The sequence below is a fragment of the Rattus rattus genome, chromosome 1 (assembly GCF_011064425.1).
Source record: "Rattus rattus isolate New Zealand chromosome 1, Rrattus_CSIRO_v1, whole genome shotgun sequence".
NCBI lineage: Eukaryota > Metazoa > Chordata > Mammalia > Rodentia > Muridae > Rattus > Rattus rattus.
Window position 1 is genome coordinate 209323276 of NC_046154.1, and position 23267 is coordinate 209346542.

The 23267-nt window shown below is 42.0% G+C and overlaps 1 protein-coding gene across 1 annotated transcript in view; it reads left to right on the forward strand.

Moving 5' to 3' along the window:
• Positions 1 to 23267, forward strand: part of Vps13b (vacuolar protein sorting 13 homolog B) — a 543994-nt gene that overhangs the window by 368004 nt on the left and 152723 nt on the right. The window contains exon 36 of the mRNA XM_032914442.1: positions 11669 to 12073. Coding sequence (XP_032770333.1) covers positions 11669 to 12073 — 405 coding nt within the window. The remainder of the gene's footprint in view (positions 1 to 11668; positions 12074 to 23267) is intronic.

Below are 23267 nucleotides of genomic sequence, written 5' to 3' on the forward strand. Positions count from 1 at the left end.
AGAGGTTTTAATATGCCTGATTAAAATTCTTTTTAGGCTTCTATATAAACGCATATTACTTCCTATCACAGGTGATTGTTTTCCAGAAAAAAAAAATCAAGTTTTCAAAGCCACACCAGAAATTCATGGTAGAGGAGAAGAGAGTTACAGAGGAAGAGGAACAAGCTTTAGGTCATTTATTTTATTGTGGAAAACATTGAACATGGGTTAATTTCTTTAAACTCTGATTGATTGATTGATTGATTGGTGATTGATCTGTTTGTCTTGTGTTAAGGTAAGCTTAGTTGGAATCGTATGTCCGCTCTGTGACGTTCCTTCTAAAACACTAGCCTAAAAATGAATGCTTCAGAGTTCACTGAGACAAAATCTTCCTTCCAGCTCACACGTGGGTAGTAATCCACTGACGTATTTCATTTCTTTCACTGTCTTGCCCATTTGTCTCATTACAATTAAGAATTCACAAAAGCTATAGCAAACAGTAGGATTAATTGAAAGAAAATCACAAGGCACTTTAAAATCTTTGCACATATGAAGAACATATTGTGTTTACATACCGGCAACTCGATAAGATTACAGGTTTGGGATTTGTTATCAGTAGTAGACTGCTAAGAGGCCTGTCATTGGCTATTAGGTAGTTGCTAGGTAGCTGACTGCTCAGAGCACTGTCATTCGTGCTAGGACTAGGTAACAGCTGCAGCTCACAGTGTCCTCCACTGCCATTTCTTCATTTTTAAAGAGGTAGCACACAAATAAGACCAAGTAAAGCAAATAATACTTCTAATTTTATTGGCAGTACCAATGTTAGCATTAAAATCTTTCTGCAGTTGGGTTTTAAATATGTGTGCACATCAGTCATTACCAAAGAGTCCTTCCTGCTACATCTCTGAACTGTGTGTTTCTATTTTCCTTTTGCTTGTTTCCTAGACTGGGCTATAGTAACAATAAAAATTAGGGTCTTGGGATTGAGGATTTAGCTCAGTGGTAGAGCGCTTGCCTAGCAAGCGCAAGGCCCTGGGTTCGGTCCTCAGCTCCGAAAAATAAAAAAAAATTAGGGTCTTGAAATGTAGAGGGAAAACTGATTGTAAGTGCCTACCCTATAAATTCCCTCAAAGGATATGAACATAGTTGCTCTTGGATTTAGTCTCTCAATAAGATGGCGGTCCTTTAGCATTTAAATTTATAAAAATGATCCTGAGTTGTTGAATATTCCTTTATTTCTCTGTGTTTTTAAATAGTATATTAGGCAAGTGATAGACCCCAACCTCCATATCACAAGCTCCCTGAAGGCCTTCCCAAGCCTCATCTCCTTCTTCAGAGGCAAACAGTGCCCATTAGCAAAGTCAGTGGCTTGGAGAAACCCAGGAAACAGCAGCTACCACAAACTCTGGAATGGTATTTCCAGCAGGTGAGAGATTAGTTGGAACAAATTGGAGCCATTGCAGTTCAGCTCTCCTGTTTTCTTTCAACCTGTTTTTAAAATGTCGTCATCTTAATACACAATCTGAGCCCTACTGAACAGTCCACAGCAGGCTAATTTGAATCGTATGATGTGTCACTGCCCTCAGCCGACATGAGCTCTATTCCATGTGTGAAGCCATAATAAATCCATTCCCAACCGAGGAAAATTCCCTGTGAGAAGGTGAACTAATCCAGGCCTCACGCTGGCGTGTTAGCCCCTGTAATTGAAAGCAGGGCCACCTGTTCCCAGGACATTTGGCCTACAGAGAAAAAAAATAGTGTTAGATCAGATATTTCTTATATTGAAAAGCCACTCATTCTTCTTGCAAACTCAAATTCAGCTGTGGAGTGTTCACTGTGACATCACACATGAATGTAGGAATGTGCTTATGTGAGCCCAGTTCAAAGTTTGCTAAGCATAGCCATTCGTAACTTTGAAATGATTTTTTTTTTTAATTTAACCAGAGCTGACATGTGAGCAGACCTGGTACGAATGCAGACTTTTCTAATTAACTCAAGGTCATTTATAAAGACATGTGGCTTCCTGGGATTTTTTTTTCCACTAATATTTTGCACAAAAAATTCTGAACCATTGTCACTTTAGCTATGAAGTGATATCTAAATGACAACAAAGAACAGAGTGTCAACGTGGGACACCATCTCTGAACGGTTCCGGCTTATTGTGCATTGATAATTAACATACCACATTCATCATCTCCTGGAAGTAGTGAGATTATAACAAGCGCGGACTCTGAAGTCCTCGTGTCTCTTCCTGCCTAGTGTGCACTGTGTTACAGTGAAACAGCTACTGAGGCGCTGTTCTCCTAAGAGTCTCTTTTTGAGTTTTTCCCTGTATAACATGTTCATTAATTTCCCCATCTGGTTTTCAGTTTTTCTCACTTCTCGTGTGTGTGTGTGTGTGTGTGTGTGTGTGTGTGTGTGTGTGCGTGCGTGCGTGCGTGCGTGCGTGCGTGTGTGTGTGTGCGTGTGTGCGCGCGCGCGCGTATGCGCGCATGCCCTTGTTTTTTTTTTTTTTTTTTTTTTGGTTCTATTTTTTGGAGCTGGGGACCGAACCCAGGCCCTTACTTGTTTTTAACCCTATTTCTCTTTCTCCTCCTCCTACTCCTCCTCTTCCTTCTTCTTCTTCTTTTCTTCATCCTCCTCTTCTTCTTCCTCTTCCTCCCCTTCCTCTTCCTCATCCTCTTCTCCTCTCTTCTCCTGCCTTCCTTCCTTTCTTCCTCCCCCTTCCTTCCTTCCTCCTTCCTTCTTCCTCCTCCCTACTTTTTATATGTTACATCCAGACCACAATCTCTCCTTCCTCCACTTCTCCCAGTCCCCACCACGTCCTCACAGGGATGTCAATGAAGCATAGCATAACAAGTTACAAAAAGACTAGGCACAAACCCTTATATCAAGGCTGGACCGGGCAACCCAGTAGGAGGAAAAGGGTCCCAAGAACAGGTTTATGAGTCTGATACACCCTCATTCCCACTGTTAGGACTTCCACAGTAGCTTCAAGCTCCACACCCTAACATGTATGCAGAGAACCCAGCTCAGACCCATGCAGGCTCTGTGATTGTTGCTCAGTCTCTGTGAGTGCTTATCCTTACAGAGTGGGGTGGGGGTGGGGTGTTCTCCTCCTGTCCCTGGCCCCTCTTCCTCCTATAATCCTTCCCCCATCTTCTACTGAGTTCCCCCGAGCACCACCTACTGTTTGATATAGGTCTCTGTATCTGTTCCCTTAAGTTACTGAATAAAGCCACTTTAATGGTGACTGGGCTAGGCACTAATCTATTTGTATAGCAGAAAATAATCAAGAATCATTTCATTGACTTTTTTGAGATGGTATCAGGTGTATGTTCCTTCTCATTGCCTGGGGTTCAAGTATGACCAATCTTGGTTGGCCATTCCCACAAGTTCTATGACACAATTAACCCAGCACATCTTCTAGACAGGACAGATTGTAGCTTGGAGTTTTTGTTGCTGAATTGGTTTCCCAATCCCACCACTGGAAGGAAGCCTTGCCTACTTATAAAAGATAGCCAATTTAGGCTCCATATCCCCCATTATTAGGAGTTCTAGCTAGGGTCACCCATATAGATTCCAAGGAGTTTCCACTACACTAGGTTTCCACACCACCCCCCTAATACTCTAATTCAAGTTGTCTTTCCCAGTACTCTCCTGCCACCTTCCATCCTACCTCCCCCACCCCTACCTGATCCCTCCTGTTCTAACATCCCCACCGGCCCCAGTCCAAATTCAAAGTCTGTTCTATTTCCCCTTCCCAGGGAGATCTGTGCATTCCCCTCTTGAGCCTTCCTTGTTACTTAGCTTCATAGGGTCTGCAGATTGTAGCATGGTGATCGTTTTTAGGCTCACAATCAAAAATCACAATCCTCTTTCTCATACTATATTCTTCTATACCGTGATTTTGCTGGCTTTAATAATTTATTTGCTGGTTTTTAAAACTTCTTACACATCCTAAACTATTCCACTTCTGCAGACCCATTTGACTTGAATTAACATATGTACTTAAGTTTTTTAAAGTAGTAAGATAGCACTTAGGGACAGTAATGCACCATTCAGATAGATTTTATATGGACGTAAAGTAGAAATGCTAAGGTTTAAATCCACAATATGTGTGTATATAAGTATATATGTTATAAATATATTGCATTTATATAAATATATATGTAATAAATTTATATGTATATGAATGTTTATATGCATAAATATATGCATGTATATGAACATATGTGGGTATATAATATAAACTTGTGTATATATGTATAAATATGTGTATGTGTATGTATATACATATATTTGTATGTATAAATGTGCATATGAATATATGTAACTATGCATATAGATATATGTGTGTCATATTTTAGCTTTCTTAGTAGAACTCTACTCTTAAGTTCTGCTGTTGCTGAACCCGTTACTCAGTGGGATACATTCGGTGATATTTTAAACTTTCTGGATGTGGAGTCTAAGTAAGATATCTGTCGAGAACTCCTGGTGCCCCGGCAATGTGGCGACCACTCTCAGCTGTGCAGGAGTAATTTTCCTGGTGCCCTGGCACTTACTTCAGCAGGCCCTTTCTTCAGTCTCTGGGCCCCAGCTCTGCTTTGACTCAGTTTACTATGCTATAGTGCTCACATGTACATCTAAGAAGCATAAACCAGTTAATAAAACCCTAAGAGCCTTAATCTTTCCATTTTCTGAGCTTTATGGGTTCCAGTGTTCAGTTTCAGCATATTATCATGGCTTATTTCCTCCATGATTTCTCAGAGCAAAGCTGTAAACTTGATGTTAAGCTGCCAGTCAAGGAAAGACCAACAATTTCAAAGCAGGAGCACGTTTATTATTATTGTACCCTTAGTTTCCAACTGTAATTCCTAGTTTTGAAAGAAATGTAGAAAGTGAATGAGGCCTAGATCTTTTCATTTGTTTGTTTGATGCAGGGTCTCACTATGTATCACTGGCTGACCTGGAGCTCACTGTGTAGACCAGGTTAGCCTTGAAATCAGAGATCTGACTACCTCTGCCTCCGTATCTGCCATTATGGCCGATTTTTAACAAGAGAGATTCATTTTTGAAAGCTGTTTACTTCCATCCCAGCTTCATGTCCAGTCAGTGGAACCCGTATGTGCAGGGTCTTAGAGTCGCCCAGTGGATATAGGCCACCTACCAGTACTCCCACCAAAGGAAAAGGGAATCTATCCTCAGAAACCGTCAACTGCCATCCACTCCTTAACTGGGAGTGAGGGCATCAGGAGACTTTCCCTGGCTCATGCTAGAATGTTCGCTCGGATAATGTAGAGATCTTGCTTAGGTGATGAGCAGTGAGTCCCTCTGTGTAATAATCATGTGTCAGGCCGTGTGTGTCACAGCGCTCCCCCCTACCTTCTCTTACACTCTTTCTACCCCTCCTGTCTTAGTGTCTCTGAGTCAGGGGGAGGCTTGAGTGACGCTACAGTCTGTGGCTGAGCGTACACAGTGGCTTATTTCCAGCACATTGAACAACAATGCCTCTGCTTTACCCACTACCCTCTGTAAGAAGCTTTGCTAACCAAGTTGAGAGCAGCACAAATCTATAAATGTAAACATAAATATTTAGAAGCGAGTTTGACAATATGGCCATTTAGCAAAACCACATAAATAGGTTCACCCTAGGGCCTTGGACTTCTCTAGCCATGGTTCGGTTTGTTTGTTTTGTTTTGTTTTGTTTTTACCATGTTTGTAGTATGAGGCATGAATTCCCTCCTCTAAAGCAGACCTCAAATCTAATCGAGAGAGTTTACTATTCCCATAAACAGTTTTTGACTACTGTACAGTAGATATGCGTTGTTTATGTGATGGGTCATTGTTGTAGTCTACAGTCCAGCCTGGGTAAGATCACTGGTGTCTTTTCTCATCCAGCAACCAAGACAGCACTCTAGAGCTATATGAAGGCTAACCTGCAGGGATACAGTTTTTTTAGTCGATTCTTCCCAGTTCTCTTACATCACACCTGTTGTTGTCTCTCCTTTTAGTACAATTCTTCCTTGGGTTAACAAAGAATGCATTTTAGAAGGGGGCTAGTGAGTTATAGGTGAGAGAAGAGAAGAGAAAGGAAATAGTGGGGTCAGGAAGTGTCAAGCAGATAATTGGGATGGGGATGGGAATGGGAGAAAGGCAGGGAAAGAGTGGGGTTAAACAAAATTGTGCATATGTACTTGAAGAAGCAAAGTGATTTTTGAATAACCCTTATACCTTTTTATTTCAAGAAATTGCTTTTAGTACCAAATTTTATTGTATCGAATCAGCAGTGCACATGAGAGAGGAGTATAAATCCTCCTTGAAGGACTCACAGTGGTTCTCTGCTAAGTGGCTCAATAATGGCCCCTTAGAAGTTCAGACACTGCTTATGGGAATGGTGAGGTAATGCCCAGCAACACTGACATCAGTGTGGCAGTCATTGTGTCAGAATTTCCCTATGAGAAAGAACCAGAGGGGCTGGGCACATGGTGGACGCTAGGGAGGAAGAAAAGAAACAGGCACCAGATTCTAACCTCTGCTTACACAGCTCCCTTTGACTTACCTGATCCTGCAGCTTCCCAGGGGCACAGCCCCAGGCCTTGTTTGTGCTGCAACCCCAGCTACCTCTTTTATTTGAACAACTTATAAATGTCCCACTGTAGTTTTCACTTGTTGTCCAGTCCTAAGGCTGCCTCTACATCTGCCTAATGAGTGTACCTCAGTTCTCCCTTCCCCTTGTTCTTCCCTTCCCTCCCTGTGGTGTTGAGGTATCCTTACAACTCCTAATGCTGAGGGTGTGGTTCCTGAGTCCTCTCACCACTGAGCCGTTATCTCTCATTCATCCCTCTTTTATTCAAGTCCTTTGAAGGGGACTGCGCTGTGCTCACTGCTTCCCTGTGCAGGTCACCCTGTGCCCTCCTTGGCAGCTTCAGAGCAGCCTGCCTCTGAATTACCGTTCACTTCACAGTCCTGACCTTGTCCTAGATTAGCCGCTCCGGCTAGGTTCAGGGATCTTGGCCTCCTTCCACTTTCCCTCTGTTTATCAAGTCAAACCTCTCCTCTCCCTGCCCTCTTTGCCCCTTCCTCTGTGGTTCCTAATATAAATTGGTTTTTGTTTATGTGTTTATTATTTAATTTGATTCCTGTTTGCTTGTTTGAGTAAGAGTGTTGTAGGAGCTTTTGTGACATTCCATCAGGATGCAAATGTTATCTAAAGAGCTTTTTGTGTGATGTCTGCAGACACTGATCCTCAATGTCTAAATTCTTGAGAGGTTGTAAATCCAGTTTCCTAGTTCTTGCATTTCTGTTTGATATATTTATTAGCTGCCATAGTGTTGTAAAGAGAAACAGTCCCTCACCTACTGTTTGGTTACTCTGGAGTATCTGTCCTCACAAAGCAGAATAATTCATTCTCCTTTCTTATCCATTTCAAAAGTGCCTCTCTCATCCCAATGATGACCAATTTGATGGCATTGCATGGTATTAATTTAAACCTATATCTTTTAATGATGTTCAGATCATCACATCATTTGACAGTAGGAGACTTTCTTGATGTTTTGAATCCTTATGCTCACTCTCTCAGGGATCCATGCTTCCTGTCCCCCTTTGTGCTCTTAATTCCATCCACCCAAGCCAAGAGTCCTGTCCATTGCAGTCTACTTGTTTCCTCTGGTTCTGCGCCCTGGCCTGTGCATTCACTCTAACCCCAGTGACTCAGTCCCTGGCCTGTGCACTCACTCTGACCCCAGGGACTCAGTCCCTGGCCTGTGCACTCATTCTGAGCCCAGTGATTGTTCTTTTTTCACAAGCAGCTTGATAACAGAAACTTCACAATGCTAGAGTAGCTGATATGTTTAGCCCTGGATTAGTTTCTTTTCTTGCCACAGGGACAGAACACCTGACACTGTCAGACTAAGTTCAGGAAGGAGAGGTTTACATTGACTGGTGGTCAGGCTGTGTGGTCTGTCTGGCAGGTCTGGCATGACAGCAGGAGCAGTGATAGAAGGCTATGACTTTCTCTTTCCCCTCCTTATTCCCTGCAAACCCCATCCCCCACCCTGTCCATGGGGAAGTGCTGCTTACATCTACAGCAGTTCTCCACACACCTTCTCATTCCTCAGTTAGACCTCCCCAAAAACACCCTCATGGAAGCTCCCCCAAAGTGTGTTTCAGTAGGCCTCCAATGAGATTGACAACCCAAATGAACAATCATGTCTTTATATAGGTACTTCCTTGAGGAGAGATGCTCACTACATGAGTTTAGAGTTTACACTCATGGGAAAAACAAACCATTGGGATCATCTTCTCATTGTAATTTCTATGCCGTGGTCTGAAGTAGGACAAGGAAGCATCTAAAAAGACAGCAGTTGGTCATAAAAATATACAACTAAATAACTATCACAATAGTGATGATGCCAGATTACAATGAAAGCACCAGAGCTACCGATGATTCAAGTGAAGATTGCCAGCAGCATGTAGAACAGAACATACCCAGCCTTTTATTGAAGCGTTCAGGTCTACCCCTGCTACAGACCTTGGTGTCTTACCTCCAGTGAGAACACACTGATTTCACTGTTATCAGGTCTCATTACTCTGACTACACAGCTCCATTGTCCACTGTCAGGATATTTTTTTTTGAATAGCGTATCAAAAATCAGAATTTGAATTATTAAGTGAGAATGTATGTGACCCAGTAATAAGAGGAAAGTGGATTTTACTGAAAAGATTTTGTTGACATTATCCAGGACATTAAGCTGGATGATGCATTTGTTAGTTCTGTGTTTTCCACTTAACCCCTATGGTAGGACTGGGAACAGCACTGTCCTTGTGTGCACAGCCACCCAAGTGCACTGGTTCCCAACTGAGCTTTACTTGTCTAGAATAAAATAGTGTCCTTTACAGATAAAATTCCAAAGGAAGAAACACTTGCAAAGAAGCTCTCCTTTATGGATGTTATGATTTGAGTATAACAAGCCATATTGAACCCATTGGGGTTTTGGTAAGAGATTTCATAATACATCATAAATGTAAGTAATATGATGACTAATGCTTCAAGTCAAGTTGGAACATTTTAAATGAGAAAATAGCTGGAACCATTTTCAGGAAACTTTTCCAGTTGGTGTTTGGTCCCCCACAAGGTGTGCATTACCATCAACTGAGGAGAATCACCTCTGGGGCTTGAATTCCCTCTCTGTTCTCATTACTGTAATATGATTCTTCCCCTTTCCCTGTGAGGTCACGTTGTAGGATGATAGCCAATGAAATAACTTCAGGGTCTCTGTGGCAGGCTAGTCTCCATCAATCTGCTTCCTAGTAGCACTTCAGAAAGTTTGGAAGGGTAATTAGGATGTAATAATTGACAGCCTCAGGTTTATTCAGTAACTTAAAGATACAAAAATATGTTCCAGGCTTGGTAAGAAACTGGATCTGCAGACAAGATGACTCAGCTGAGACATATTGTTGCTACATTTTCCTTAAATCTAAACTTTGAAAATAGTCAGTTTATTACAGTTCAGTAAGGATTATGAAAAAATTCAAAACTCCCAAGTCCAAGAATCTGATAATTGGACTAAAGGCCACATTTGCAGTCTGGCTGATTCTAGCTATGTTTGCAGTTCTTGTACAGTATTGTTCTGGATAATTTCCTGCTGTGTCTCCATCAAAACACTTCTGTCTGTTTCTTCCATGGTTTTATTTTAGTGATGAGATTACTTTATTTTATCAATTGAATAGCAAAAGTAGATAGTTCACTTTTTTATTTTTCTTCGTTTGAACATAGCACACTTAAAAATAATTTTCCCATATCTGAAAATATTCTCCTTGTCCTTATAAAACTGAAAATATTCATCATGAAGGCACTAATTTTCACACACACACAGACACACACACACTGGCTAGCTTGGTAGTATGGCTATCAGCACAAATGTGTTGAATGAGAAGCATGACAGCTGTGATGTCACTGGAAGAATTCCCATGTGCTGCTGACCTTACACCCCAGCAGTGTGCTAGTTGGTTTATGGCGCTGCTCTTCTGCAGTGAGGTTTAACTTTGTGATCTTAGATTAAGCAATATAAGCCTCACAGAAATTAAAATATTCAGTGTTGAAAAGCTGAAAATACTGTGCTAAAAAGTTCAACTGAATGGAATAAAATATTTGCAAATCATGTATCATGTGATAAGAGAATTTTAAAAACTTCCAATTAAAAAAAACATTGCAATTAAAAAAATGAGCAGAGTTGGGGAGTACAGAGATAGCTCAGAGGGTAAACCGCTTACTGCACAAACATGAGGGCCTGCATTCAGATCCCCAGGGCTTTCATGAAGCCATACAAAGTAGCACACATCTTCAATCCTGATGTTCTCCAGTCAGTACAGGAAACTCCCTGTGAGCTTTGTGAGCTAGCCTGGGGTATGTGGTGGAGAACGTGTGCAGACACTGAGCTGTTCTCTCATCTCATACATAAACCATAGCATGCCTGCCCATCTACAGTCACATATGTCTCTGTCTCTGTCTCTGTCTCTCTCTCTGTCTCTCTCTCTCTGTGTGTGTGTGTGTGTGTGTGTGTGTCTGCCTCTCTCTCTCTCCCCTCTCATACTCACACACTGAACAGAGTGTAAATACTCATTTTCTAAGCATTTATACAAATAGACAAGAAATACATGAGAAAGCATTCAACAAGTCAATCATTAGGGAAATCCAATCAAGGACAATCAAAATTAGCATGGATGCACCTCAAGAGGATGTTGATATACAAAGGAATCAAAGTACAAAGCATCAAACGTTTCATGGTTCTATTTGTGTGCAGTGTCCCTAATGAGCAAGTACACAAAGACAGACCTTGATGTTTTCTGAGGCCAGGGCTGGAGGATAAGTAATGAGTGACTGCTGAGAGCCCTAAGTGTCACTGTCCTGTGTCTCCATGACACTGAGAGTGACTGTGTGTGTCTGTCTGTCGGTGGCGATAGTAATATTTTGAACTTAGAATGTGAATGTATCAATACGGTGTTTAAAAAATAATTCCAGGACTGATGCGCTGGCACTCCTGGAGAAGATGATGTGCATGGTTGTGCCCTCAGGACACTGGGTCAGGTCCTTACTAGCTCATACAGGTGACACCAGATGGAAACAGAAATGATAAGGCCAGCTTGACAGCATCTGACATGTGATACATGTGAATGGGGATATAGATGTTAAGAAATTTCCATTACATTTAGTTTAGTAATATACTTCAATGTTTATCAGTGCAGACTGTTCAGCAACTCACAGAATCTCTCCGGTTATAGCAGCTCATAAAGGAGAAATGAGCACTTTTGCATAAACTTGGCAAGAAAGGGTCAGGGAGGCAACGTGGAGAGGAGACCCGTGATGTTTGGGATGGGCATTTTGTCTTACACTGCTCTGATCCTATGAGCTGCTCTGTGTCCTTGGGAGACCAGATGGCAGTTTTAGATAGGTGCCACCCTGGAAAACCTCCTCCAGCTTGCTGCAGAGCCCGAGCACAGTAAAAACGACCTTTCGGGGCGTGGGCCTTGCATGAGTGGCCAGCAGAACTGGTGGGTAGGCAGCTCATTGGGAATATTCTTCAGTCAGCTGTGAGAAGAGGGACAAGTAAAAGGACACAGTGCTCTGGCACTTTGATTAGTGATTAACTGGGGAGCTCCAGTCACACATGTTTCCTTTTTCTTGTAGCCGACATCAGCTTGGATGTATCAAAACCTTTGAAAGCAAACTTAAGTTTTACCAAATTCGATCAGATTAATCATTTTTTAAAGAAAATAAAAAAGGCCAGCTCTGCACATAGCACAGAGACCTCCGCCTCATCAGATTCTATGCTGAATAGGGATGAGCCTCCCGTCTCCAAATGCTACCATGGAAAGTTGTCAAAGCCCAAAGTACACTGTGATGAAGCACAGAAGACATCATTTCAAGAAAACATGTGGAGAGCCATCTCCTGCTTTCAAAAAGTTTCTGTCCATACTACCCAAATTGTGGTCTCCATGGAAACTGTCCCACATCCTCATAAACCATGTGTGTTAGCATCACTGTCAAACCTCAATGGAAGCCTTAGTGTCAAAGCAGCACAAAAAGTATTTGGTAAGTGATGAAAAGGGTGTTGGGGGTGGAATGGAGGGAGGAGGGGAAAACACCGTTTGTTAGCATGTGAGAAATGCAGTGTTTTAATGATTTAGAGTCATTAGAGATGGGAACAGTTCTAGCTTGTGAATTTACTCCAGAAATTTGGATTTGGTTTGGCTTGGCTTGGCTTGGCTTGGCTTGGCTTGGCTTGGCTTGGCTTGGCTGGGTTGGGTTGGGTTGGGTTGGGTTGGGTTGGGTTGGGTTGGGTTGGGTTGGGTTGGGTTTGGGGCTATTTTCATTTGTTTAAGGTTGTTTGTCTGTGTAAACAAATCTGTGAACCAGGTATTTCCTAGCTGTAAACTGCTTCTGTCCATGGCATCTCCAGGCACATTCCTGCAGCTGTTGTGGAACTAAGTTCCTTGTAGCTGAAATGGCTGCGGCAGCACAAGGAACTGAACTTTTGAAGCATTAGAACAGTGTTTTTCACAGTGCTATCTGTGGAACAAACACATCAGATCACCTGAGACCATACTGGGAATGCACGTACTAGACCCCCACCAGCTTATGAATCAGACTCTCAGTACAGAGTCCAATCATCTGTACTTGGTAAACCTTGCAGGTGATTCTAATACAGTGCATCACTGGGAACTGATTTTCAAAAGAAAGACTGCCATGGTGACAGATATGCTCTACAAAGTTCCAAGCCGAAGCTGAAGTCTGGGAGAATATCACTGAGATGTGTTGTCAGGCAAGAACACCTGGCCGGGAAAGGCTGTGCTTCTGTGCACAGCCCACCCAAAGGGCCTAGCTGCTGAAAACCGGAGAGGAGCATGGAGCTAACTGGCAGTGACATCTCCATTTTTCTCCACTGCTACTATGACTAAGTTATGTGCTTTTCCACACTGAATCAGAAAGGGTGGGCACAAGGTGTGTGAGGAGAAAAGTCAATACAGGCAGGAAATGACGGTTTCAGTCACAGAGATTGCGACTGGGAAAGCTGAGAGGCAAATGCAGAAGTGTCACTCTGAAGCAGAAGTCTCAAGAGGAAACCACGTGTTTTCCCACAGTCCCATGAGAGCCATGTCCTTTTGTTTGGCCCTGTGTAGAGGAGGGTTGTGGAATGCTTTTGGGCTAGATATGTCAGTCCTTAGGCTGTATACCAGAAAGTAACGAAGTGGCAGCCAGAGACTAATTGTAATTTAGTTCTAGAGAGCCAGTTTGAGCACAGTAGTTAAGGAGATTTTTTTTTGTTTTATTTTAACTTTTATAGTTGTGCAGTAATAACATTAGGCCAAAACATAGATGGTGTCTTTCTTCCTCACTGACTGAAATATGTAATCAAGCCAACTAAAAACTTTTTTTTCTTCCTTTGTTGTTTTTAAAGCTAGGAATAAAAAATGAAGGGTCTGAGGGACATGAAAGATTCTCAAACACTAGATAATACAGCACCAGGTCCTCCATACCCACCCTCACACCTTCCTAAATGCTGTCCCTTCATGATAGCAGGGAAAAGTTATGCCCCAAATAGAAGAACATGCTATAGTCCACTGCATGCAAGCCTGCTCCAATCACATTGGCATTCCCTCTAAATTCATTTTTGAAGATATTTACCCTTCATAATTGTTTTTGTTATGATACAACTGAACACTTTATTTAGCTAGACAAATGGTCTATTTTTTGTAATTTTCCCTTTTATATTAGAAAAACTACATAACCCTCTTCTTTTATAGTTATGGTCTTTTATCTTGTTAAGCACCAAAATAGAAACATTCCTCTTGACCAAAATATACTTGATATAACTCTGTTGGGCAGTATCCAGCAAACATTTTAAAATAGTTTTTTAGAGTCACATTAAATCAAAATTGAAGTTAGTCATTTAATTTAAAAAGATACAATGAAACTATAACAAAATGTATTGTGTGTAAGTGAGATAAGGTTAGAGCAGAGTCTAGTTGTGGCTAAAGGCTGGCATCTAGCGAAGCCGTAATTGAGAGATTACTGCATAGCTCTTCTTGGTTTTGTTTTTAGTTGGGGGAGATAGGATCTTTTTCTGGATTCCAGGCTAGCTCTAAACTTGGACTTCACACCAGGATCAGGACATACTTTAAAAAAAAGTTGTAACTGTATTTAAAAGAAAACAATAATTTATCATTTAATATTGAGTTCATTGTATAGTTGAATGTCTTCAAATTGCATGTTTTTCAGTTAATTTGAAATACATACAAACATGCATACTTTGGGTTTGTTTGGTTTGAGTTTTGCTTATTTTGAGATAGGATCTCACCATGTAGCTCTGACTGTCCTGGAACTCACTATTGACCAGGCTTGCCCCAGATTTAGACATCTGCCTGCCTCTGCCTCCTTGGTGCTAGGATTAAAGGTGTGCCACCATACCTGACAGTTTACAGTTTAGTAGTCTTGATAAGTGACAAAAATAAAATTCTCTCTCTCTCTCTCTCTCTCTCTCTCTCTCTCTCTCTCTCTCACACACACACACACACACACACACACACACACACACACACACCTCCTTCCTAGCAGCCATATTTCTTTTTGTAGTTTTCAAGCAGTGGTGTTCTGTATTCAACCCAATTTTTATGGTATATCTTTGAGCTCAAAGGAATGACTGTCAGGTTTTTATAGGTTGACTCTAATGCAGAAATACTTCCCCTAGTCTTTGATTTTACAGTTTCTGTCACTATTGTGAGCATCTGCAGCAGCTGCACTTCTCAAATTATTTGCTGGACCAAATTGAGCACAGTGACAAAGTAGTCATCTCAGACGGGCTATTAAACAGAGAGGAATGGTTCTACACACAGCATAGCATCTGCTGTGCACATGGCGTCCTATAGAAGGACGCAAGATAAAATAATTGTCAAAATTTTTTCATTAAACCCTCAACAATTCGCACTTGTTTATCCAAATCTGCATAGCTCCCCAATGAGACAACACACTTGGGGTTTCTTCGGTTCTCCCTCACTTTCTCTTTGATCCTTTTTGATGTGCTGACTTTAATAAACACAGTCAAAAACACTGTGCAAGAACATCATGGAAAAAACTACAAAGGAACAGCCTAGCAACAGAGCTCTGCTAATCCCTAACTTACGTAGGCTATTTTTAGAGAAATATTTTTTTAACACTCTTTATGTGACAATGTTATATAAACAGGGAAAAGCAGTCCTTTCCAGATGAATTTTAATTTAGGAGCTGAAATAGATTTGTAATTCTAGAGGAATCCTATGTGCTAAGTAATTCCTAGAGAAACACAATTGGGAATGTGCTGTAGGCATGTTCCCTTACTTGTCAAACGGATCAAAAAAATGAATTTGCCTAATGACTTTTTTTTTTATCATCTAAGCTGTTAGAAACCTATGGAAAGTATGTGGGGAAGGAGAATAATAATAGCTAATGTTTCCCCCAATCCCTGATACATTTGTGCAACCTAGAGCGCTTTCATATTCACTTTATTCATTTAAAAAAATGATATAGTAGAAATTAACTGAGCTCGTTAAAAGAATTCCCAACTTCATTTTGCAGGATAAAATAAAACACTCCTAAACTCTGAGTGTTTCAAGGGACTTGAGTCTCTGTTACTCCACTCTGCAGACGCTTGTGCAGCCATGACTCATAGAACTAACTCCTCTGCTAGATGCTCACGTTCTCCCACGTGGCTTGATGAAATTGCCCTTGCAGTCTGATTGTAGAGGTGATGCCTGTAATCTCACAGGAGATCTTACGAGTGCTCTGCCGGTAACAGCAATCGAAGTTAGAAATTGTATCTTGTGTTCTGAAATATTTTAAAGTCGACAGTATTTTGCTGGCACCTGTTAAATCTAACTCCTAGTGTAGTATGTTCTTTAAAAGTTGCCACTTCCCCCAACACAGGCACACTGTGCGGTTCCCTTTGCTGTTTGAAGCATGTCATGTTGAAGACACTCAAAGTATGTAGTTATAAATTCTGAACTGACAGTCTCTTTCCACAGGAGGGTGGGGACTGAGCTGCCCTGTCAGAGTAATTTATGGCTCTATTAGGATGGCACGCCTTAGATTTCCGCAGACGAGAGCACACAGTTGAGAGCTGTGAAATCATTGTCCTGAGGTTGCCTTGCTCTTTCTCAGCAAGAGGAAACGACAAAGAAAAGAGGGTGTACCTTGAAGTACCCTGATACCGCAGGGGAAGAACCTGAACCAGCTGGTTGGCTCTTAGAATTGGGAAGCCATTGACAAGACTCTGGCCACGGAGACTCAGGACTTTTCTCCCAGGCAGTGAGCTGTACTTAATTTTGTATATAAACAAAATAAGAGAAAGGCAGTATAGCCATTTTTCTCCATGAAATTAGAATGCCTCCCTCATGTTCACCACATTCAGGACCAGCAAAACATTTAATATAACAGAAGCTAGCTCTCCTTTCATGCTCTGCAAGTGAAACCAGGTCATTGGTGCAAAGTGGTGCTCCTGCACTTCCTGCTGTGCCGAGATCCCTGAGGGAAGTCTGCCTTCTTTGGATGCTTCAGAGATGCATGTTAGCACGAAATTAATTTCTTGACAGTTAAAGACAGGACAAATTTAGCTTTTAAGGGTCCACTGAGGATGGAAGCATAAATATAAGCTAGTTGACAGTTATACAAACCACCAATAATCCTTAATGAATACTGGATATGGGCATCAAGGCCCTGACATTTTTGACACTCTGTCCCAAGTAGCTTAAACCCAACACTCAAGGAAAAGTGGAATGCTCACTGGTCTGTAACATCTGGGGTTTTATTTGTCATTTTGGAGTACCTGGCAAGCACAAAAAAGAATAAAAGGGGATTATCTTGACAATGAAATGAGTTACTGAATCTAGTGATAATGAAAAGCAGAAGAATTCTAATGCCTTTCTATAGTCCCTGAGGTAGAGGTACGTTTATGATTTTGCAGAAGTAAAATGTAGGCAGGCAGAACAGATGGCCTAGAGTCCATGAAACACAATAGCTCCTCGTCCCTGGACTGGGCACCACTATTAATCCCAGGCAGATTCCCTCCTGTTACTCAATAATGAGGTTCAAAGTCGCTACTGATAGCTAGTATTGCCTCTCTTCACCCTGAAATTACTCATGACTACTTATTTTTATATATGAGGCTGGTTCTCTGCACATTCTGGGAAACTATTGAAGCATTCCTCCGAAAGTGGGAGGTTCTAAATTTTAAAATGAAATAAAAACTAGTAAAAACTAGTATAATTTTCCCCATAATACTTCGTATTATTTCTCTAATATGATGAAAAATAAAACCTAACTATATGAGACCCAACATTTAAATTTCTTTACTGAGATCATTATAATGTGTGAGTAGACAATATCAATCCTCAAGAAACGTAAATTTTATGTTGGTGTGTATGATATGTGTGGGGGGGGAGGTTTACACATATGCCAAGCACTTGTGTAGGCCGGAAGACAATTATGTGGACTTACTTCTAATGTTCTATCTGTACAGAGATTCTGGGGATCAGAATCAAGTCATCAGCATGCACAGCCAGTGCCATTACACTGCCTCATCTCACCCGCCCAGAAAACGGTCTACACACACACACACACACACACACACACACACACACACACACATGCATGCACACACACAAGGGGTGGGGGGATGAATATGAACATTTAGTATATTTAAAAACTAGTTGATTTTTTTGCTATTTAGACATGCTTATACAGAAGTCATTTATTTTGTTGAAACAATGAGGTCCACATCTTTGATTCTGTGATATACATTTGTTCTTTGATAAAAAGCTATGTCTATAAAAGGCTTATCATTTGTCAAGTACATTTTGTGTCTTAGTGCTAGTGTAGTCTCCAAATCTGCCCAACAGGGATCTTTTAAAACTCAGACTATAGTAAGTTCAGATAAGTAGAAAATAACTGCTATATTGAATCTCCAGTGTATTCAAGGATTCATGCAAAATGACAGCTTTCTAATGAGCCTCAGAATGGAGCTATCAGAGCAGTGTCCTGTGCAGTGGTGAACATGATGTACCTGCCCAGCCTTCTAGAGGGGGATGAGCTCACAGCAGGAAGATAACCATCTCTGACTTTTTCTTCTGATTCATCACTGACCTGAACTCTATTTGAACCTTGTTAGACAAAAAACAAACAAAATTCCTGGTCTAAACTATAAAATATAATTAAGCCCCTTTGAAACGATGTGTAAAAGAACATTGCTGCACCCCCACTTATAACCACTACCACCACCACAACCAATAAAGTTAAATCAAGCACTGCCTGTAATGGATTAAAATAATAAATGTTCCTGGATTTCGGTGTTTGAAGTGCTTGAAGAAAACAGGCTTCCAGCAGCCGGGGTAGCTGAATGTGGGAGAGACGTTTATTAACGATGAGTTCAAGGATGTGGCCTGTTTAACATCATTGCTTTCTGTTTACCGTGTGCTGCACAGCTCTTGTATTTTACACAGCCCACGTGTACCCATATATAATAATGGAAAGCCTTTTTGTTTTAGCAAAAGTATTGTTAATTGTATAAATAGGATTCTCTTGGGAAATCCTCATAAGACTGTTTCTTTTATGTAAGAAACTCTTACCATCATTATAATGCCCCGTGTAAATCTACCTTCAAACCTTATCTCTACCAATATTAGCTTAGTTCTTGCAATCAAATTTAGTTACCAGATTCTGAAGTTAATCTAATTTCTTTGCCAGAATGATTTTGGCCTCAAGTGATATATTTTATCATAGTCCATAATAGTGACACTTGCCTGTCCTATTTGATGCCAGGGTGTGGTGAAGCAGTTGCTTTCTGTTTCAATTTCTCTAAATTTGGTTGCATCTGGATTAAAAACAACTGATACAGACTTCACACATGATCACATCAGATCAGTATGTTTGGAGAGAAGAAAGGGGGCCTTTAAGACAACAAAATTGCTATCAGGTGACTCGAAATTCATTGCACAAAAGGTTACTGTGGAAGAAAGGTTCCAGCCCTAGTAATTAAGTACCAGAGACATTTTCCTAGCAGCCTTCCTGCATCCTAATGATGACATCTGTTAGTCTAGTGGTCTGTGAAATGGGTGTGCGGTAGGTGTCCCAGCCCTGAAACTATGGGAAACTAGAATGCTACAAAACTAAATGCCAAGTCAACCCTGCTCCATGCAGTGCTTTTGTGAAAGTATTGAGTTCTGCCTGTGCCACAGCCAATTGTCCTCCTGTCCACAGATGTGAGCGGGCTATGTGCTAGAGCGATTACTGGCACAGCAAGCCTGGCAGGACTTGATGAATGGAAATATATGAGATACTCTTTCATACCCTGGCTGGGCCCCTAGACCAGCTATGTTAGTGTAGCACGGTGAGACTGCGCGAGCTGGAGCAGGACAGCATTCATGCACAGTGCTGTTGCTACTTGCAGAATGAAGGAGCAGTGCCCTAACTAGGAACAGTTTCTGTAAAGCAGTGAGTAAAGCAGATTGACAGACTCTACGTGCCTGCTACTTATGGGCCTCTTTTAAATCTCCTCTCCCTCTTCAACTGCACTATGCCACTTAAATGCTGAAGCCATCAGTCATTAAATCTTTGAGCTGAAAACATACTTTTAAAATCAAGAACCTCTTTGTCCATTCGTCCCATAAACCTTCTGGCCCAAATACATTGCACTTAATATTTACTAGATAGCAAGATACCAGCCTGATAGAATAGCAGCCACAAATAAAAACTTGAGTGTCTCTACAGCCCTGGGTTCACATTCCTAACTTGTAGGTTATTGGGAGCATTAAAATGATCTCATGGGCTATGAGTACTATGTGTCAGTAAATGTCAGTGGATCCTGGGGTTAAACCCGGTGAGCTAGCTCGTCTTAACTGCCTCGTTGGGTTAAGCCTGAAGAGGTAGACTTTCGCATGAGGTTTATATGCAGTCTTCATCCATATGACTGGCTACAGAAGTCACCTAAGCAGACGTGGCAGCACATGCCTGTAAACCCAGCACTTGGAAGATAAGGCAGGAGGACCTGGAGCTCACAGCCAGTGGGGGCTACACAGTGAGACCTTGGCTTCCCAAAACACAGACCCAGACCCAGCAGAACTTTCCTCATAGAAATTAGCTACTGTGTCCATCGAAGAAACTTTACAAGTGTCGTTTACCATCCTTCCTCTCTAAGAAGGCTGTCATTTATTCTTCATGTGTGGTCATGTGTGCCAATCTGCTTTCTTACAACATGTCCGTAGGAGCCAATCAAATCTCACTTTCCCAGTACACTCCTACAGTGTAAGGCATGGCAGCCGGCTGGAGGAGGGGAGTGAGCTACCATCACTTTTTAATCTTTCCGCATTTTCATTTTCCAAGAACCAAGAGTTTTATAACACGTCACAAAACTGTGACTTTCCTAGACTAGGGCAGAGTATGAGCAGCCAAGGTAGAGAGATGTTTCTTCTTTCATGAGAGTTTCTCCTTTTATCTTTCCATTTTGTTTGGTTCTTTGTGTATTTCACATCATGTATCCCAGTCCTCCTCATCTTCCCTTCCTCCATATCCACCTGTCCCTTTGCAGCCTTCCTCTCAAAAGAAAACAAAACAGCACCCCACACAAACATACACAAACACCTCACCAAGGATGCTACAGTGTGCCCCACAGTACACCCTTTGCCCAAGCAGCCTCACTTGCAGTGAGTTATTGGTCTGGTTCAAGGCCTCTGGCTTCTGCTACAATTCAATACCAGATCCTCACTGAGACTCCTATCTGATAATCCTGTTGTTACCTCATGTCATGGAGATCCTGCAACTTTAGATCTGAAGGACTGGCCCCTTCACGTGCTCCTGCAGTTCACAAATGAGGTAGTTGGAGTGGGCCAACTCAAAGCCCTGGATCTAAGCCTCAGTGGTAGCTGACTTGGTCAGCCCACCAGCTTTCTTAAGCCCATGCCACCAGGACCAGCTCTCCAGCTCTGCCTAGGCAAGGGGTTGGGCAAGCTCTCCCTTCTGCTGCAGGTGATGAGGGACTGAGCAACTCTCCAGCACCTAAGCCAGGGCAGAGCCAGTTCACCCACCTGCTATAGGTGTTAGGAGTGGGGGATGGAGGTGCCAGTTTATACCTGCCACCAGGGCCAGCTCTACTGTGCTGTGCAGGGAGGGGCAGGGACAGCTCTCTCACACTCAACCCATCAGGCCTAGTTAGCTATCCTGGACCAGTGCACCAGAGCCACCTCTCCCATGCTGCCCAGGTGAGGTGCTCTCCCAATGCAGGCAAGGGATGTGACCAGCTCAACAGAGTGCTCAGACATCACCAGGCTGCAACCGAGACCACTGACATCTGAATGGCCTTCGGTGGCACCACAGGCCACAGCCATCAGCACAGGCCCAGACGTCACCATGACCCCTCCTCACATCCAACTGTTCCTCACAACTGTAACTTCCCCAGTTCCATATCTCTCTTCAGCGCACTGCTTGGCTTAGCTCGCTCTCCCATCTTCTCTACCACATACTGCTCATCATAGTAGCAGCAGGCAGGTGCTTGTGTCTCTTCCACCATCATCCCCAGCGGGGAGGGGATGGCAGGCATTTGGGTATCTCTAAATTCTCCTTTTACATAGAAGGGAGCAAAGAAAAACTTCTTCAAACCTATTTTCCTAGTCTCTGATATTTAGAAGACCAGGCTTGGATTAAAGCCAGGATCCAGTCTTATTCTCTAAATTGGACTGAGTAAGAGGTCTTGGTGACTGAAGTTCTCCCTACAAGAAATTAAAAGGTATCTTGGAAAAGGGCCACCAAGTGAGGTGTCATTTTCTGCTCTTTGTTCTGGGCACGGTCACCCTCTGTTCACTGAACAGTGGATATAGTCCCTTGTGGTATTGCATTACTTTATTGTGTGTTTTTTCTTATATTAATAGGCATAAAATGTTTACATAAGCTTATTGCAAAATTGAGTATAAGTAGGATCCAATCAGTTTGCACATTCTGTTTGAGGATGGAAAACAAGGTGGTTTTGGTTTTATACAACCAAGTGCTATATTTTATGTGCGTCACAATAATTTGAAGGAACATGAAATGGAAAGATTTTGGTTTAGGGGGTCTTAGTCATCTTTTTGTGGATTATATTTAAAAGATTTTTTTTTTTTTTTGAGACATTCTGATGTTTCCCTGTTATGCTAATTTGCTTCTGGATGTTTCTAACATATGCTTGCTGATTTTTAGTGGCTGAAGATTACGTCCAGCTGTATTACAAACAAACAAACAAAGAAAACCTGGCTCTGCTCGCTCGCACCTGTGGTCATTGAGTGATCTGGCAATAGGGTTCAGGAGCTCAGTTTAAGTTGTCCTTTGTGTAGATGGTGTGTGGAAAGGAGGGCTGTTACATGGGGGAGCTAGTCATCCTGATGCCCACAGGCTGGCTGTGCTTCTAAATGTTTTTCAAAACAAATGGCTTGCATTTATTGGTCCTCTAAAGGAGGAATTTAAAGGTCATAAGACTGCTTGTTCCTTGAATGCAGTTTTTATGCTCACTAAAAAGTATGTCAATCTGCAAACAAAACAGGAACACTTGCCCCTCTGGATCCAAAACTTCTAGGCCACCAGAACCTAGGGTTGTGGGGACAGGAAACAAAAACTTACCTAGAGGGTCATTAGGAGTAATAGTGAGTGGAACTATCCCCTGTTCCACCCCTGGATTCCTGGACCCATGGATCCTGGCTATGGGAGAAACTGTACCATATGTCAGATGCTGATTCAAAGCACATACTGTCTTCTGAAGAACTCTGCCCCAACCCTCCATGCTGCTGCCACCTAATTGGTGTTCTAACTGTGTCTTCAAAAGGCCATTCCATATTTCTATCAGACCAGCTGCTTCAGGGTGGTGGGGAACATGGTAAGACCAGCGGATTCCATGATTGTGGGCCCGCTGTCACACTTCTCTGGCTGTGAAATGAGTTTCTCGGTCAGAAGCAATACTGTGTGGAATATCATGATGATGGATAAGGCATTCTGTAAGTCCAGGGATGGTAGTTTTGGCAGAAGCATTATGTGCAGGAAAGGCAAATCCATAAACAGGGTAAGTATTTATTCTAGTAAGAACAAAACGTCCTCTCCATGGAGAAAATGGTCCAATGTAGACAACCTGCCACCAAGAATGGTACCATATCTGAGGCTCAGTGTTAGTTCAGCAGCTGTAGCCAGGTCAGCCTTGGTGAGTGGAAGTCCACGATGTGGAGCCCAAGCATAACCTCCATCT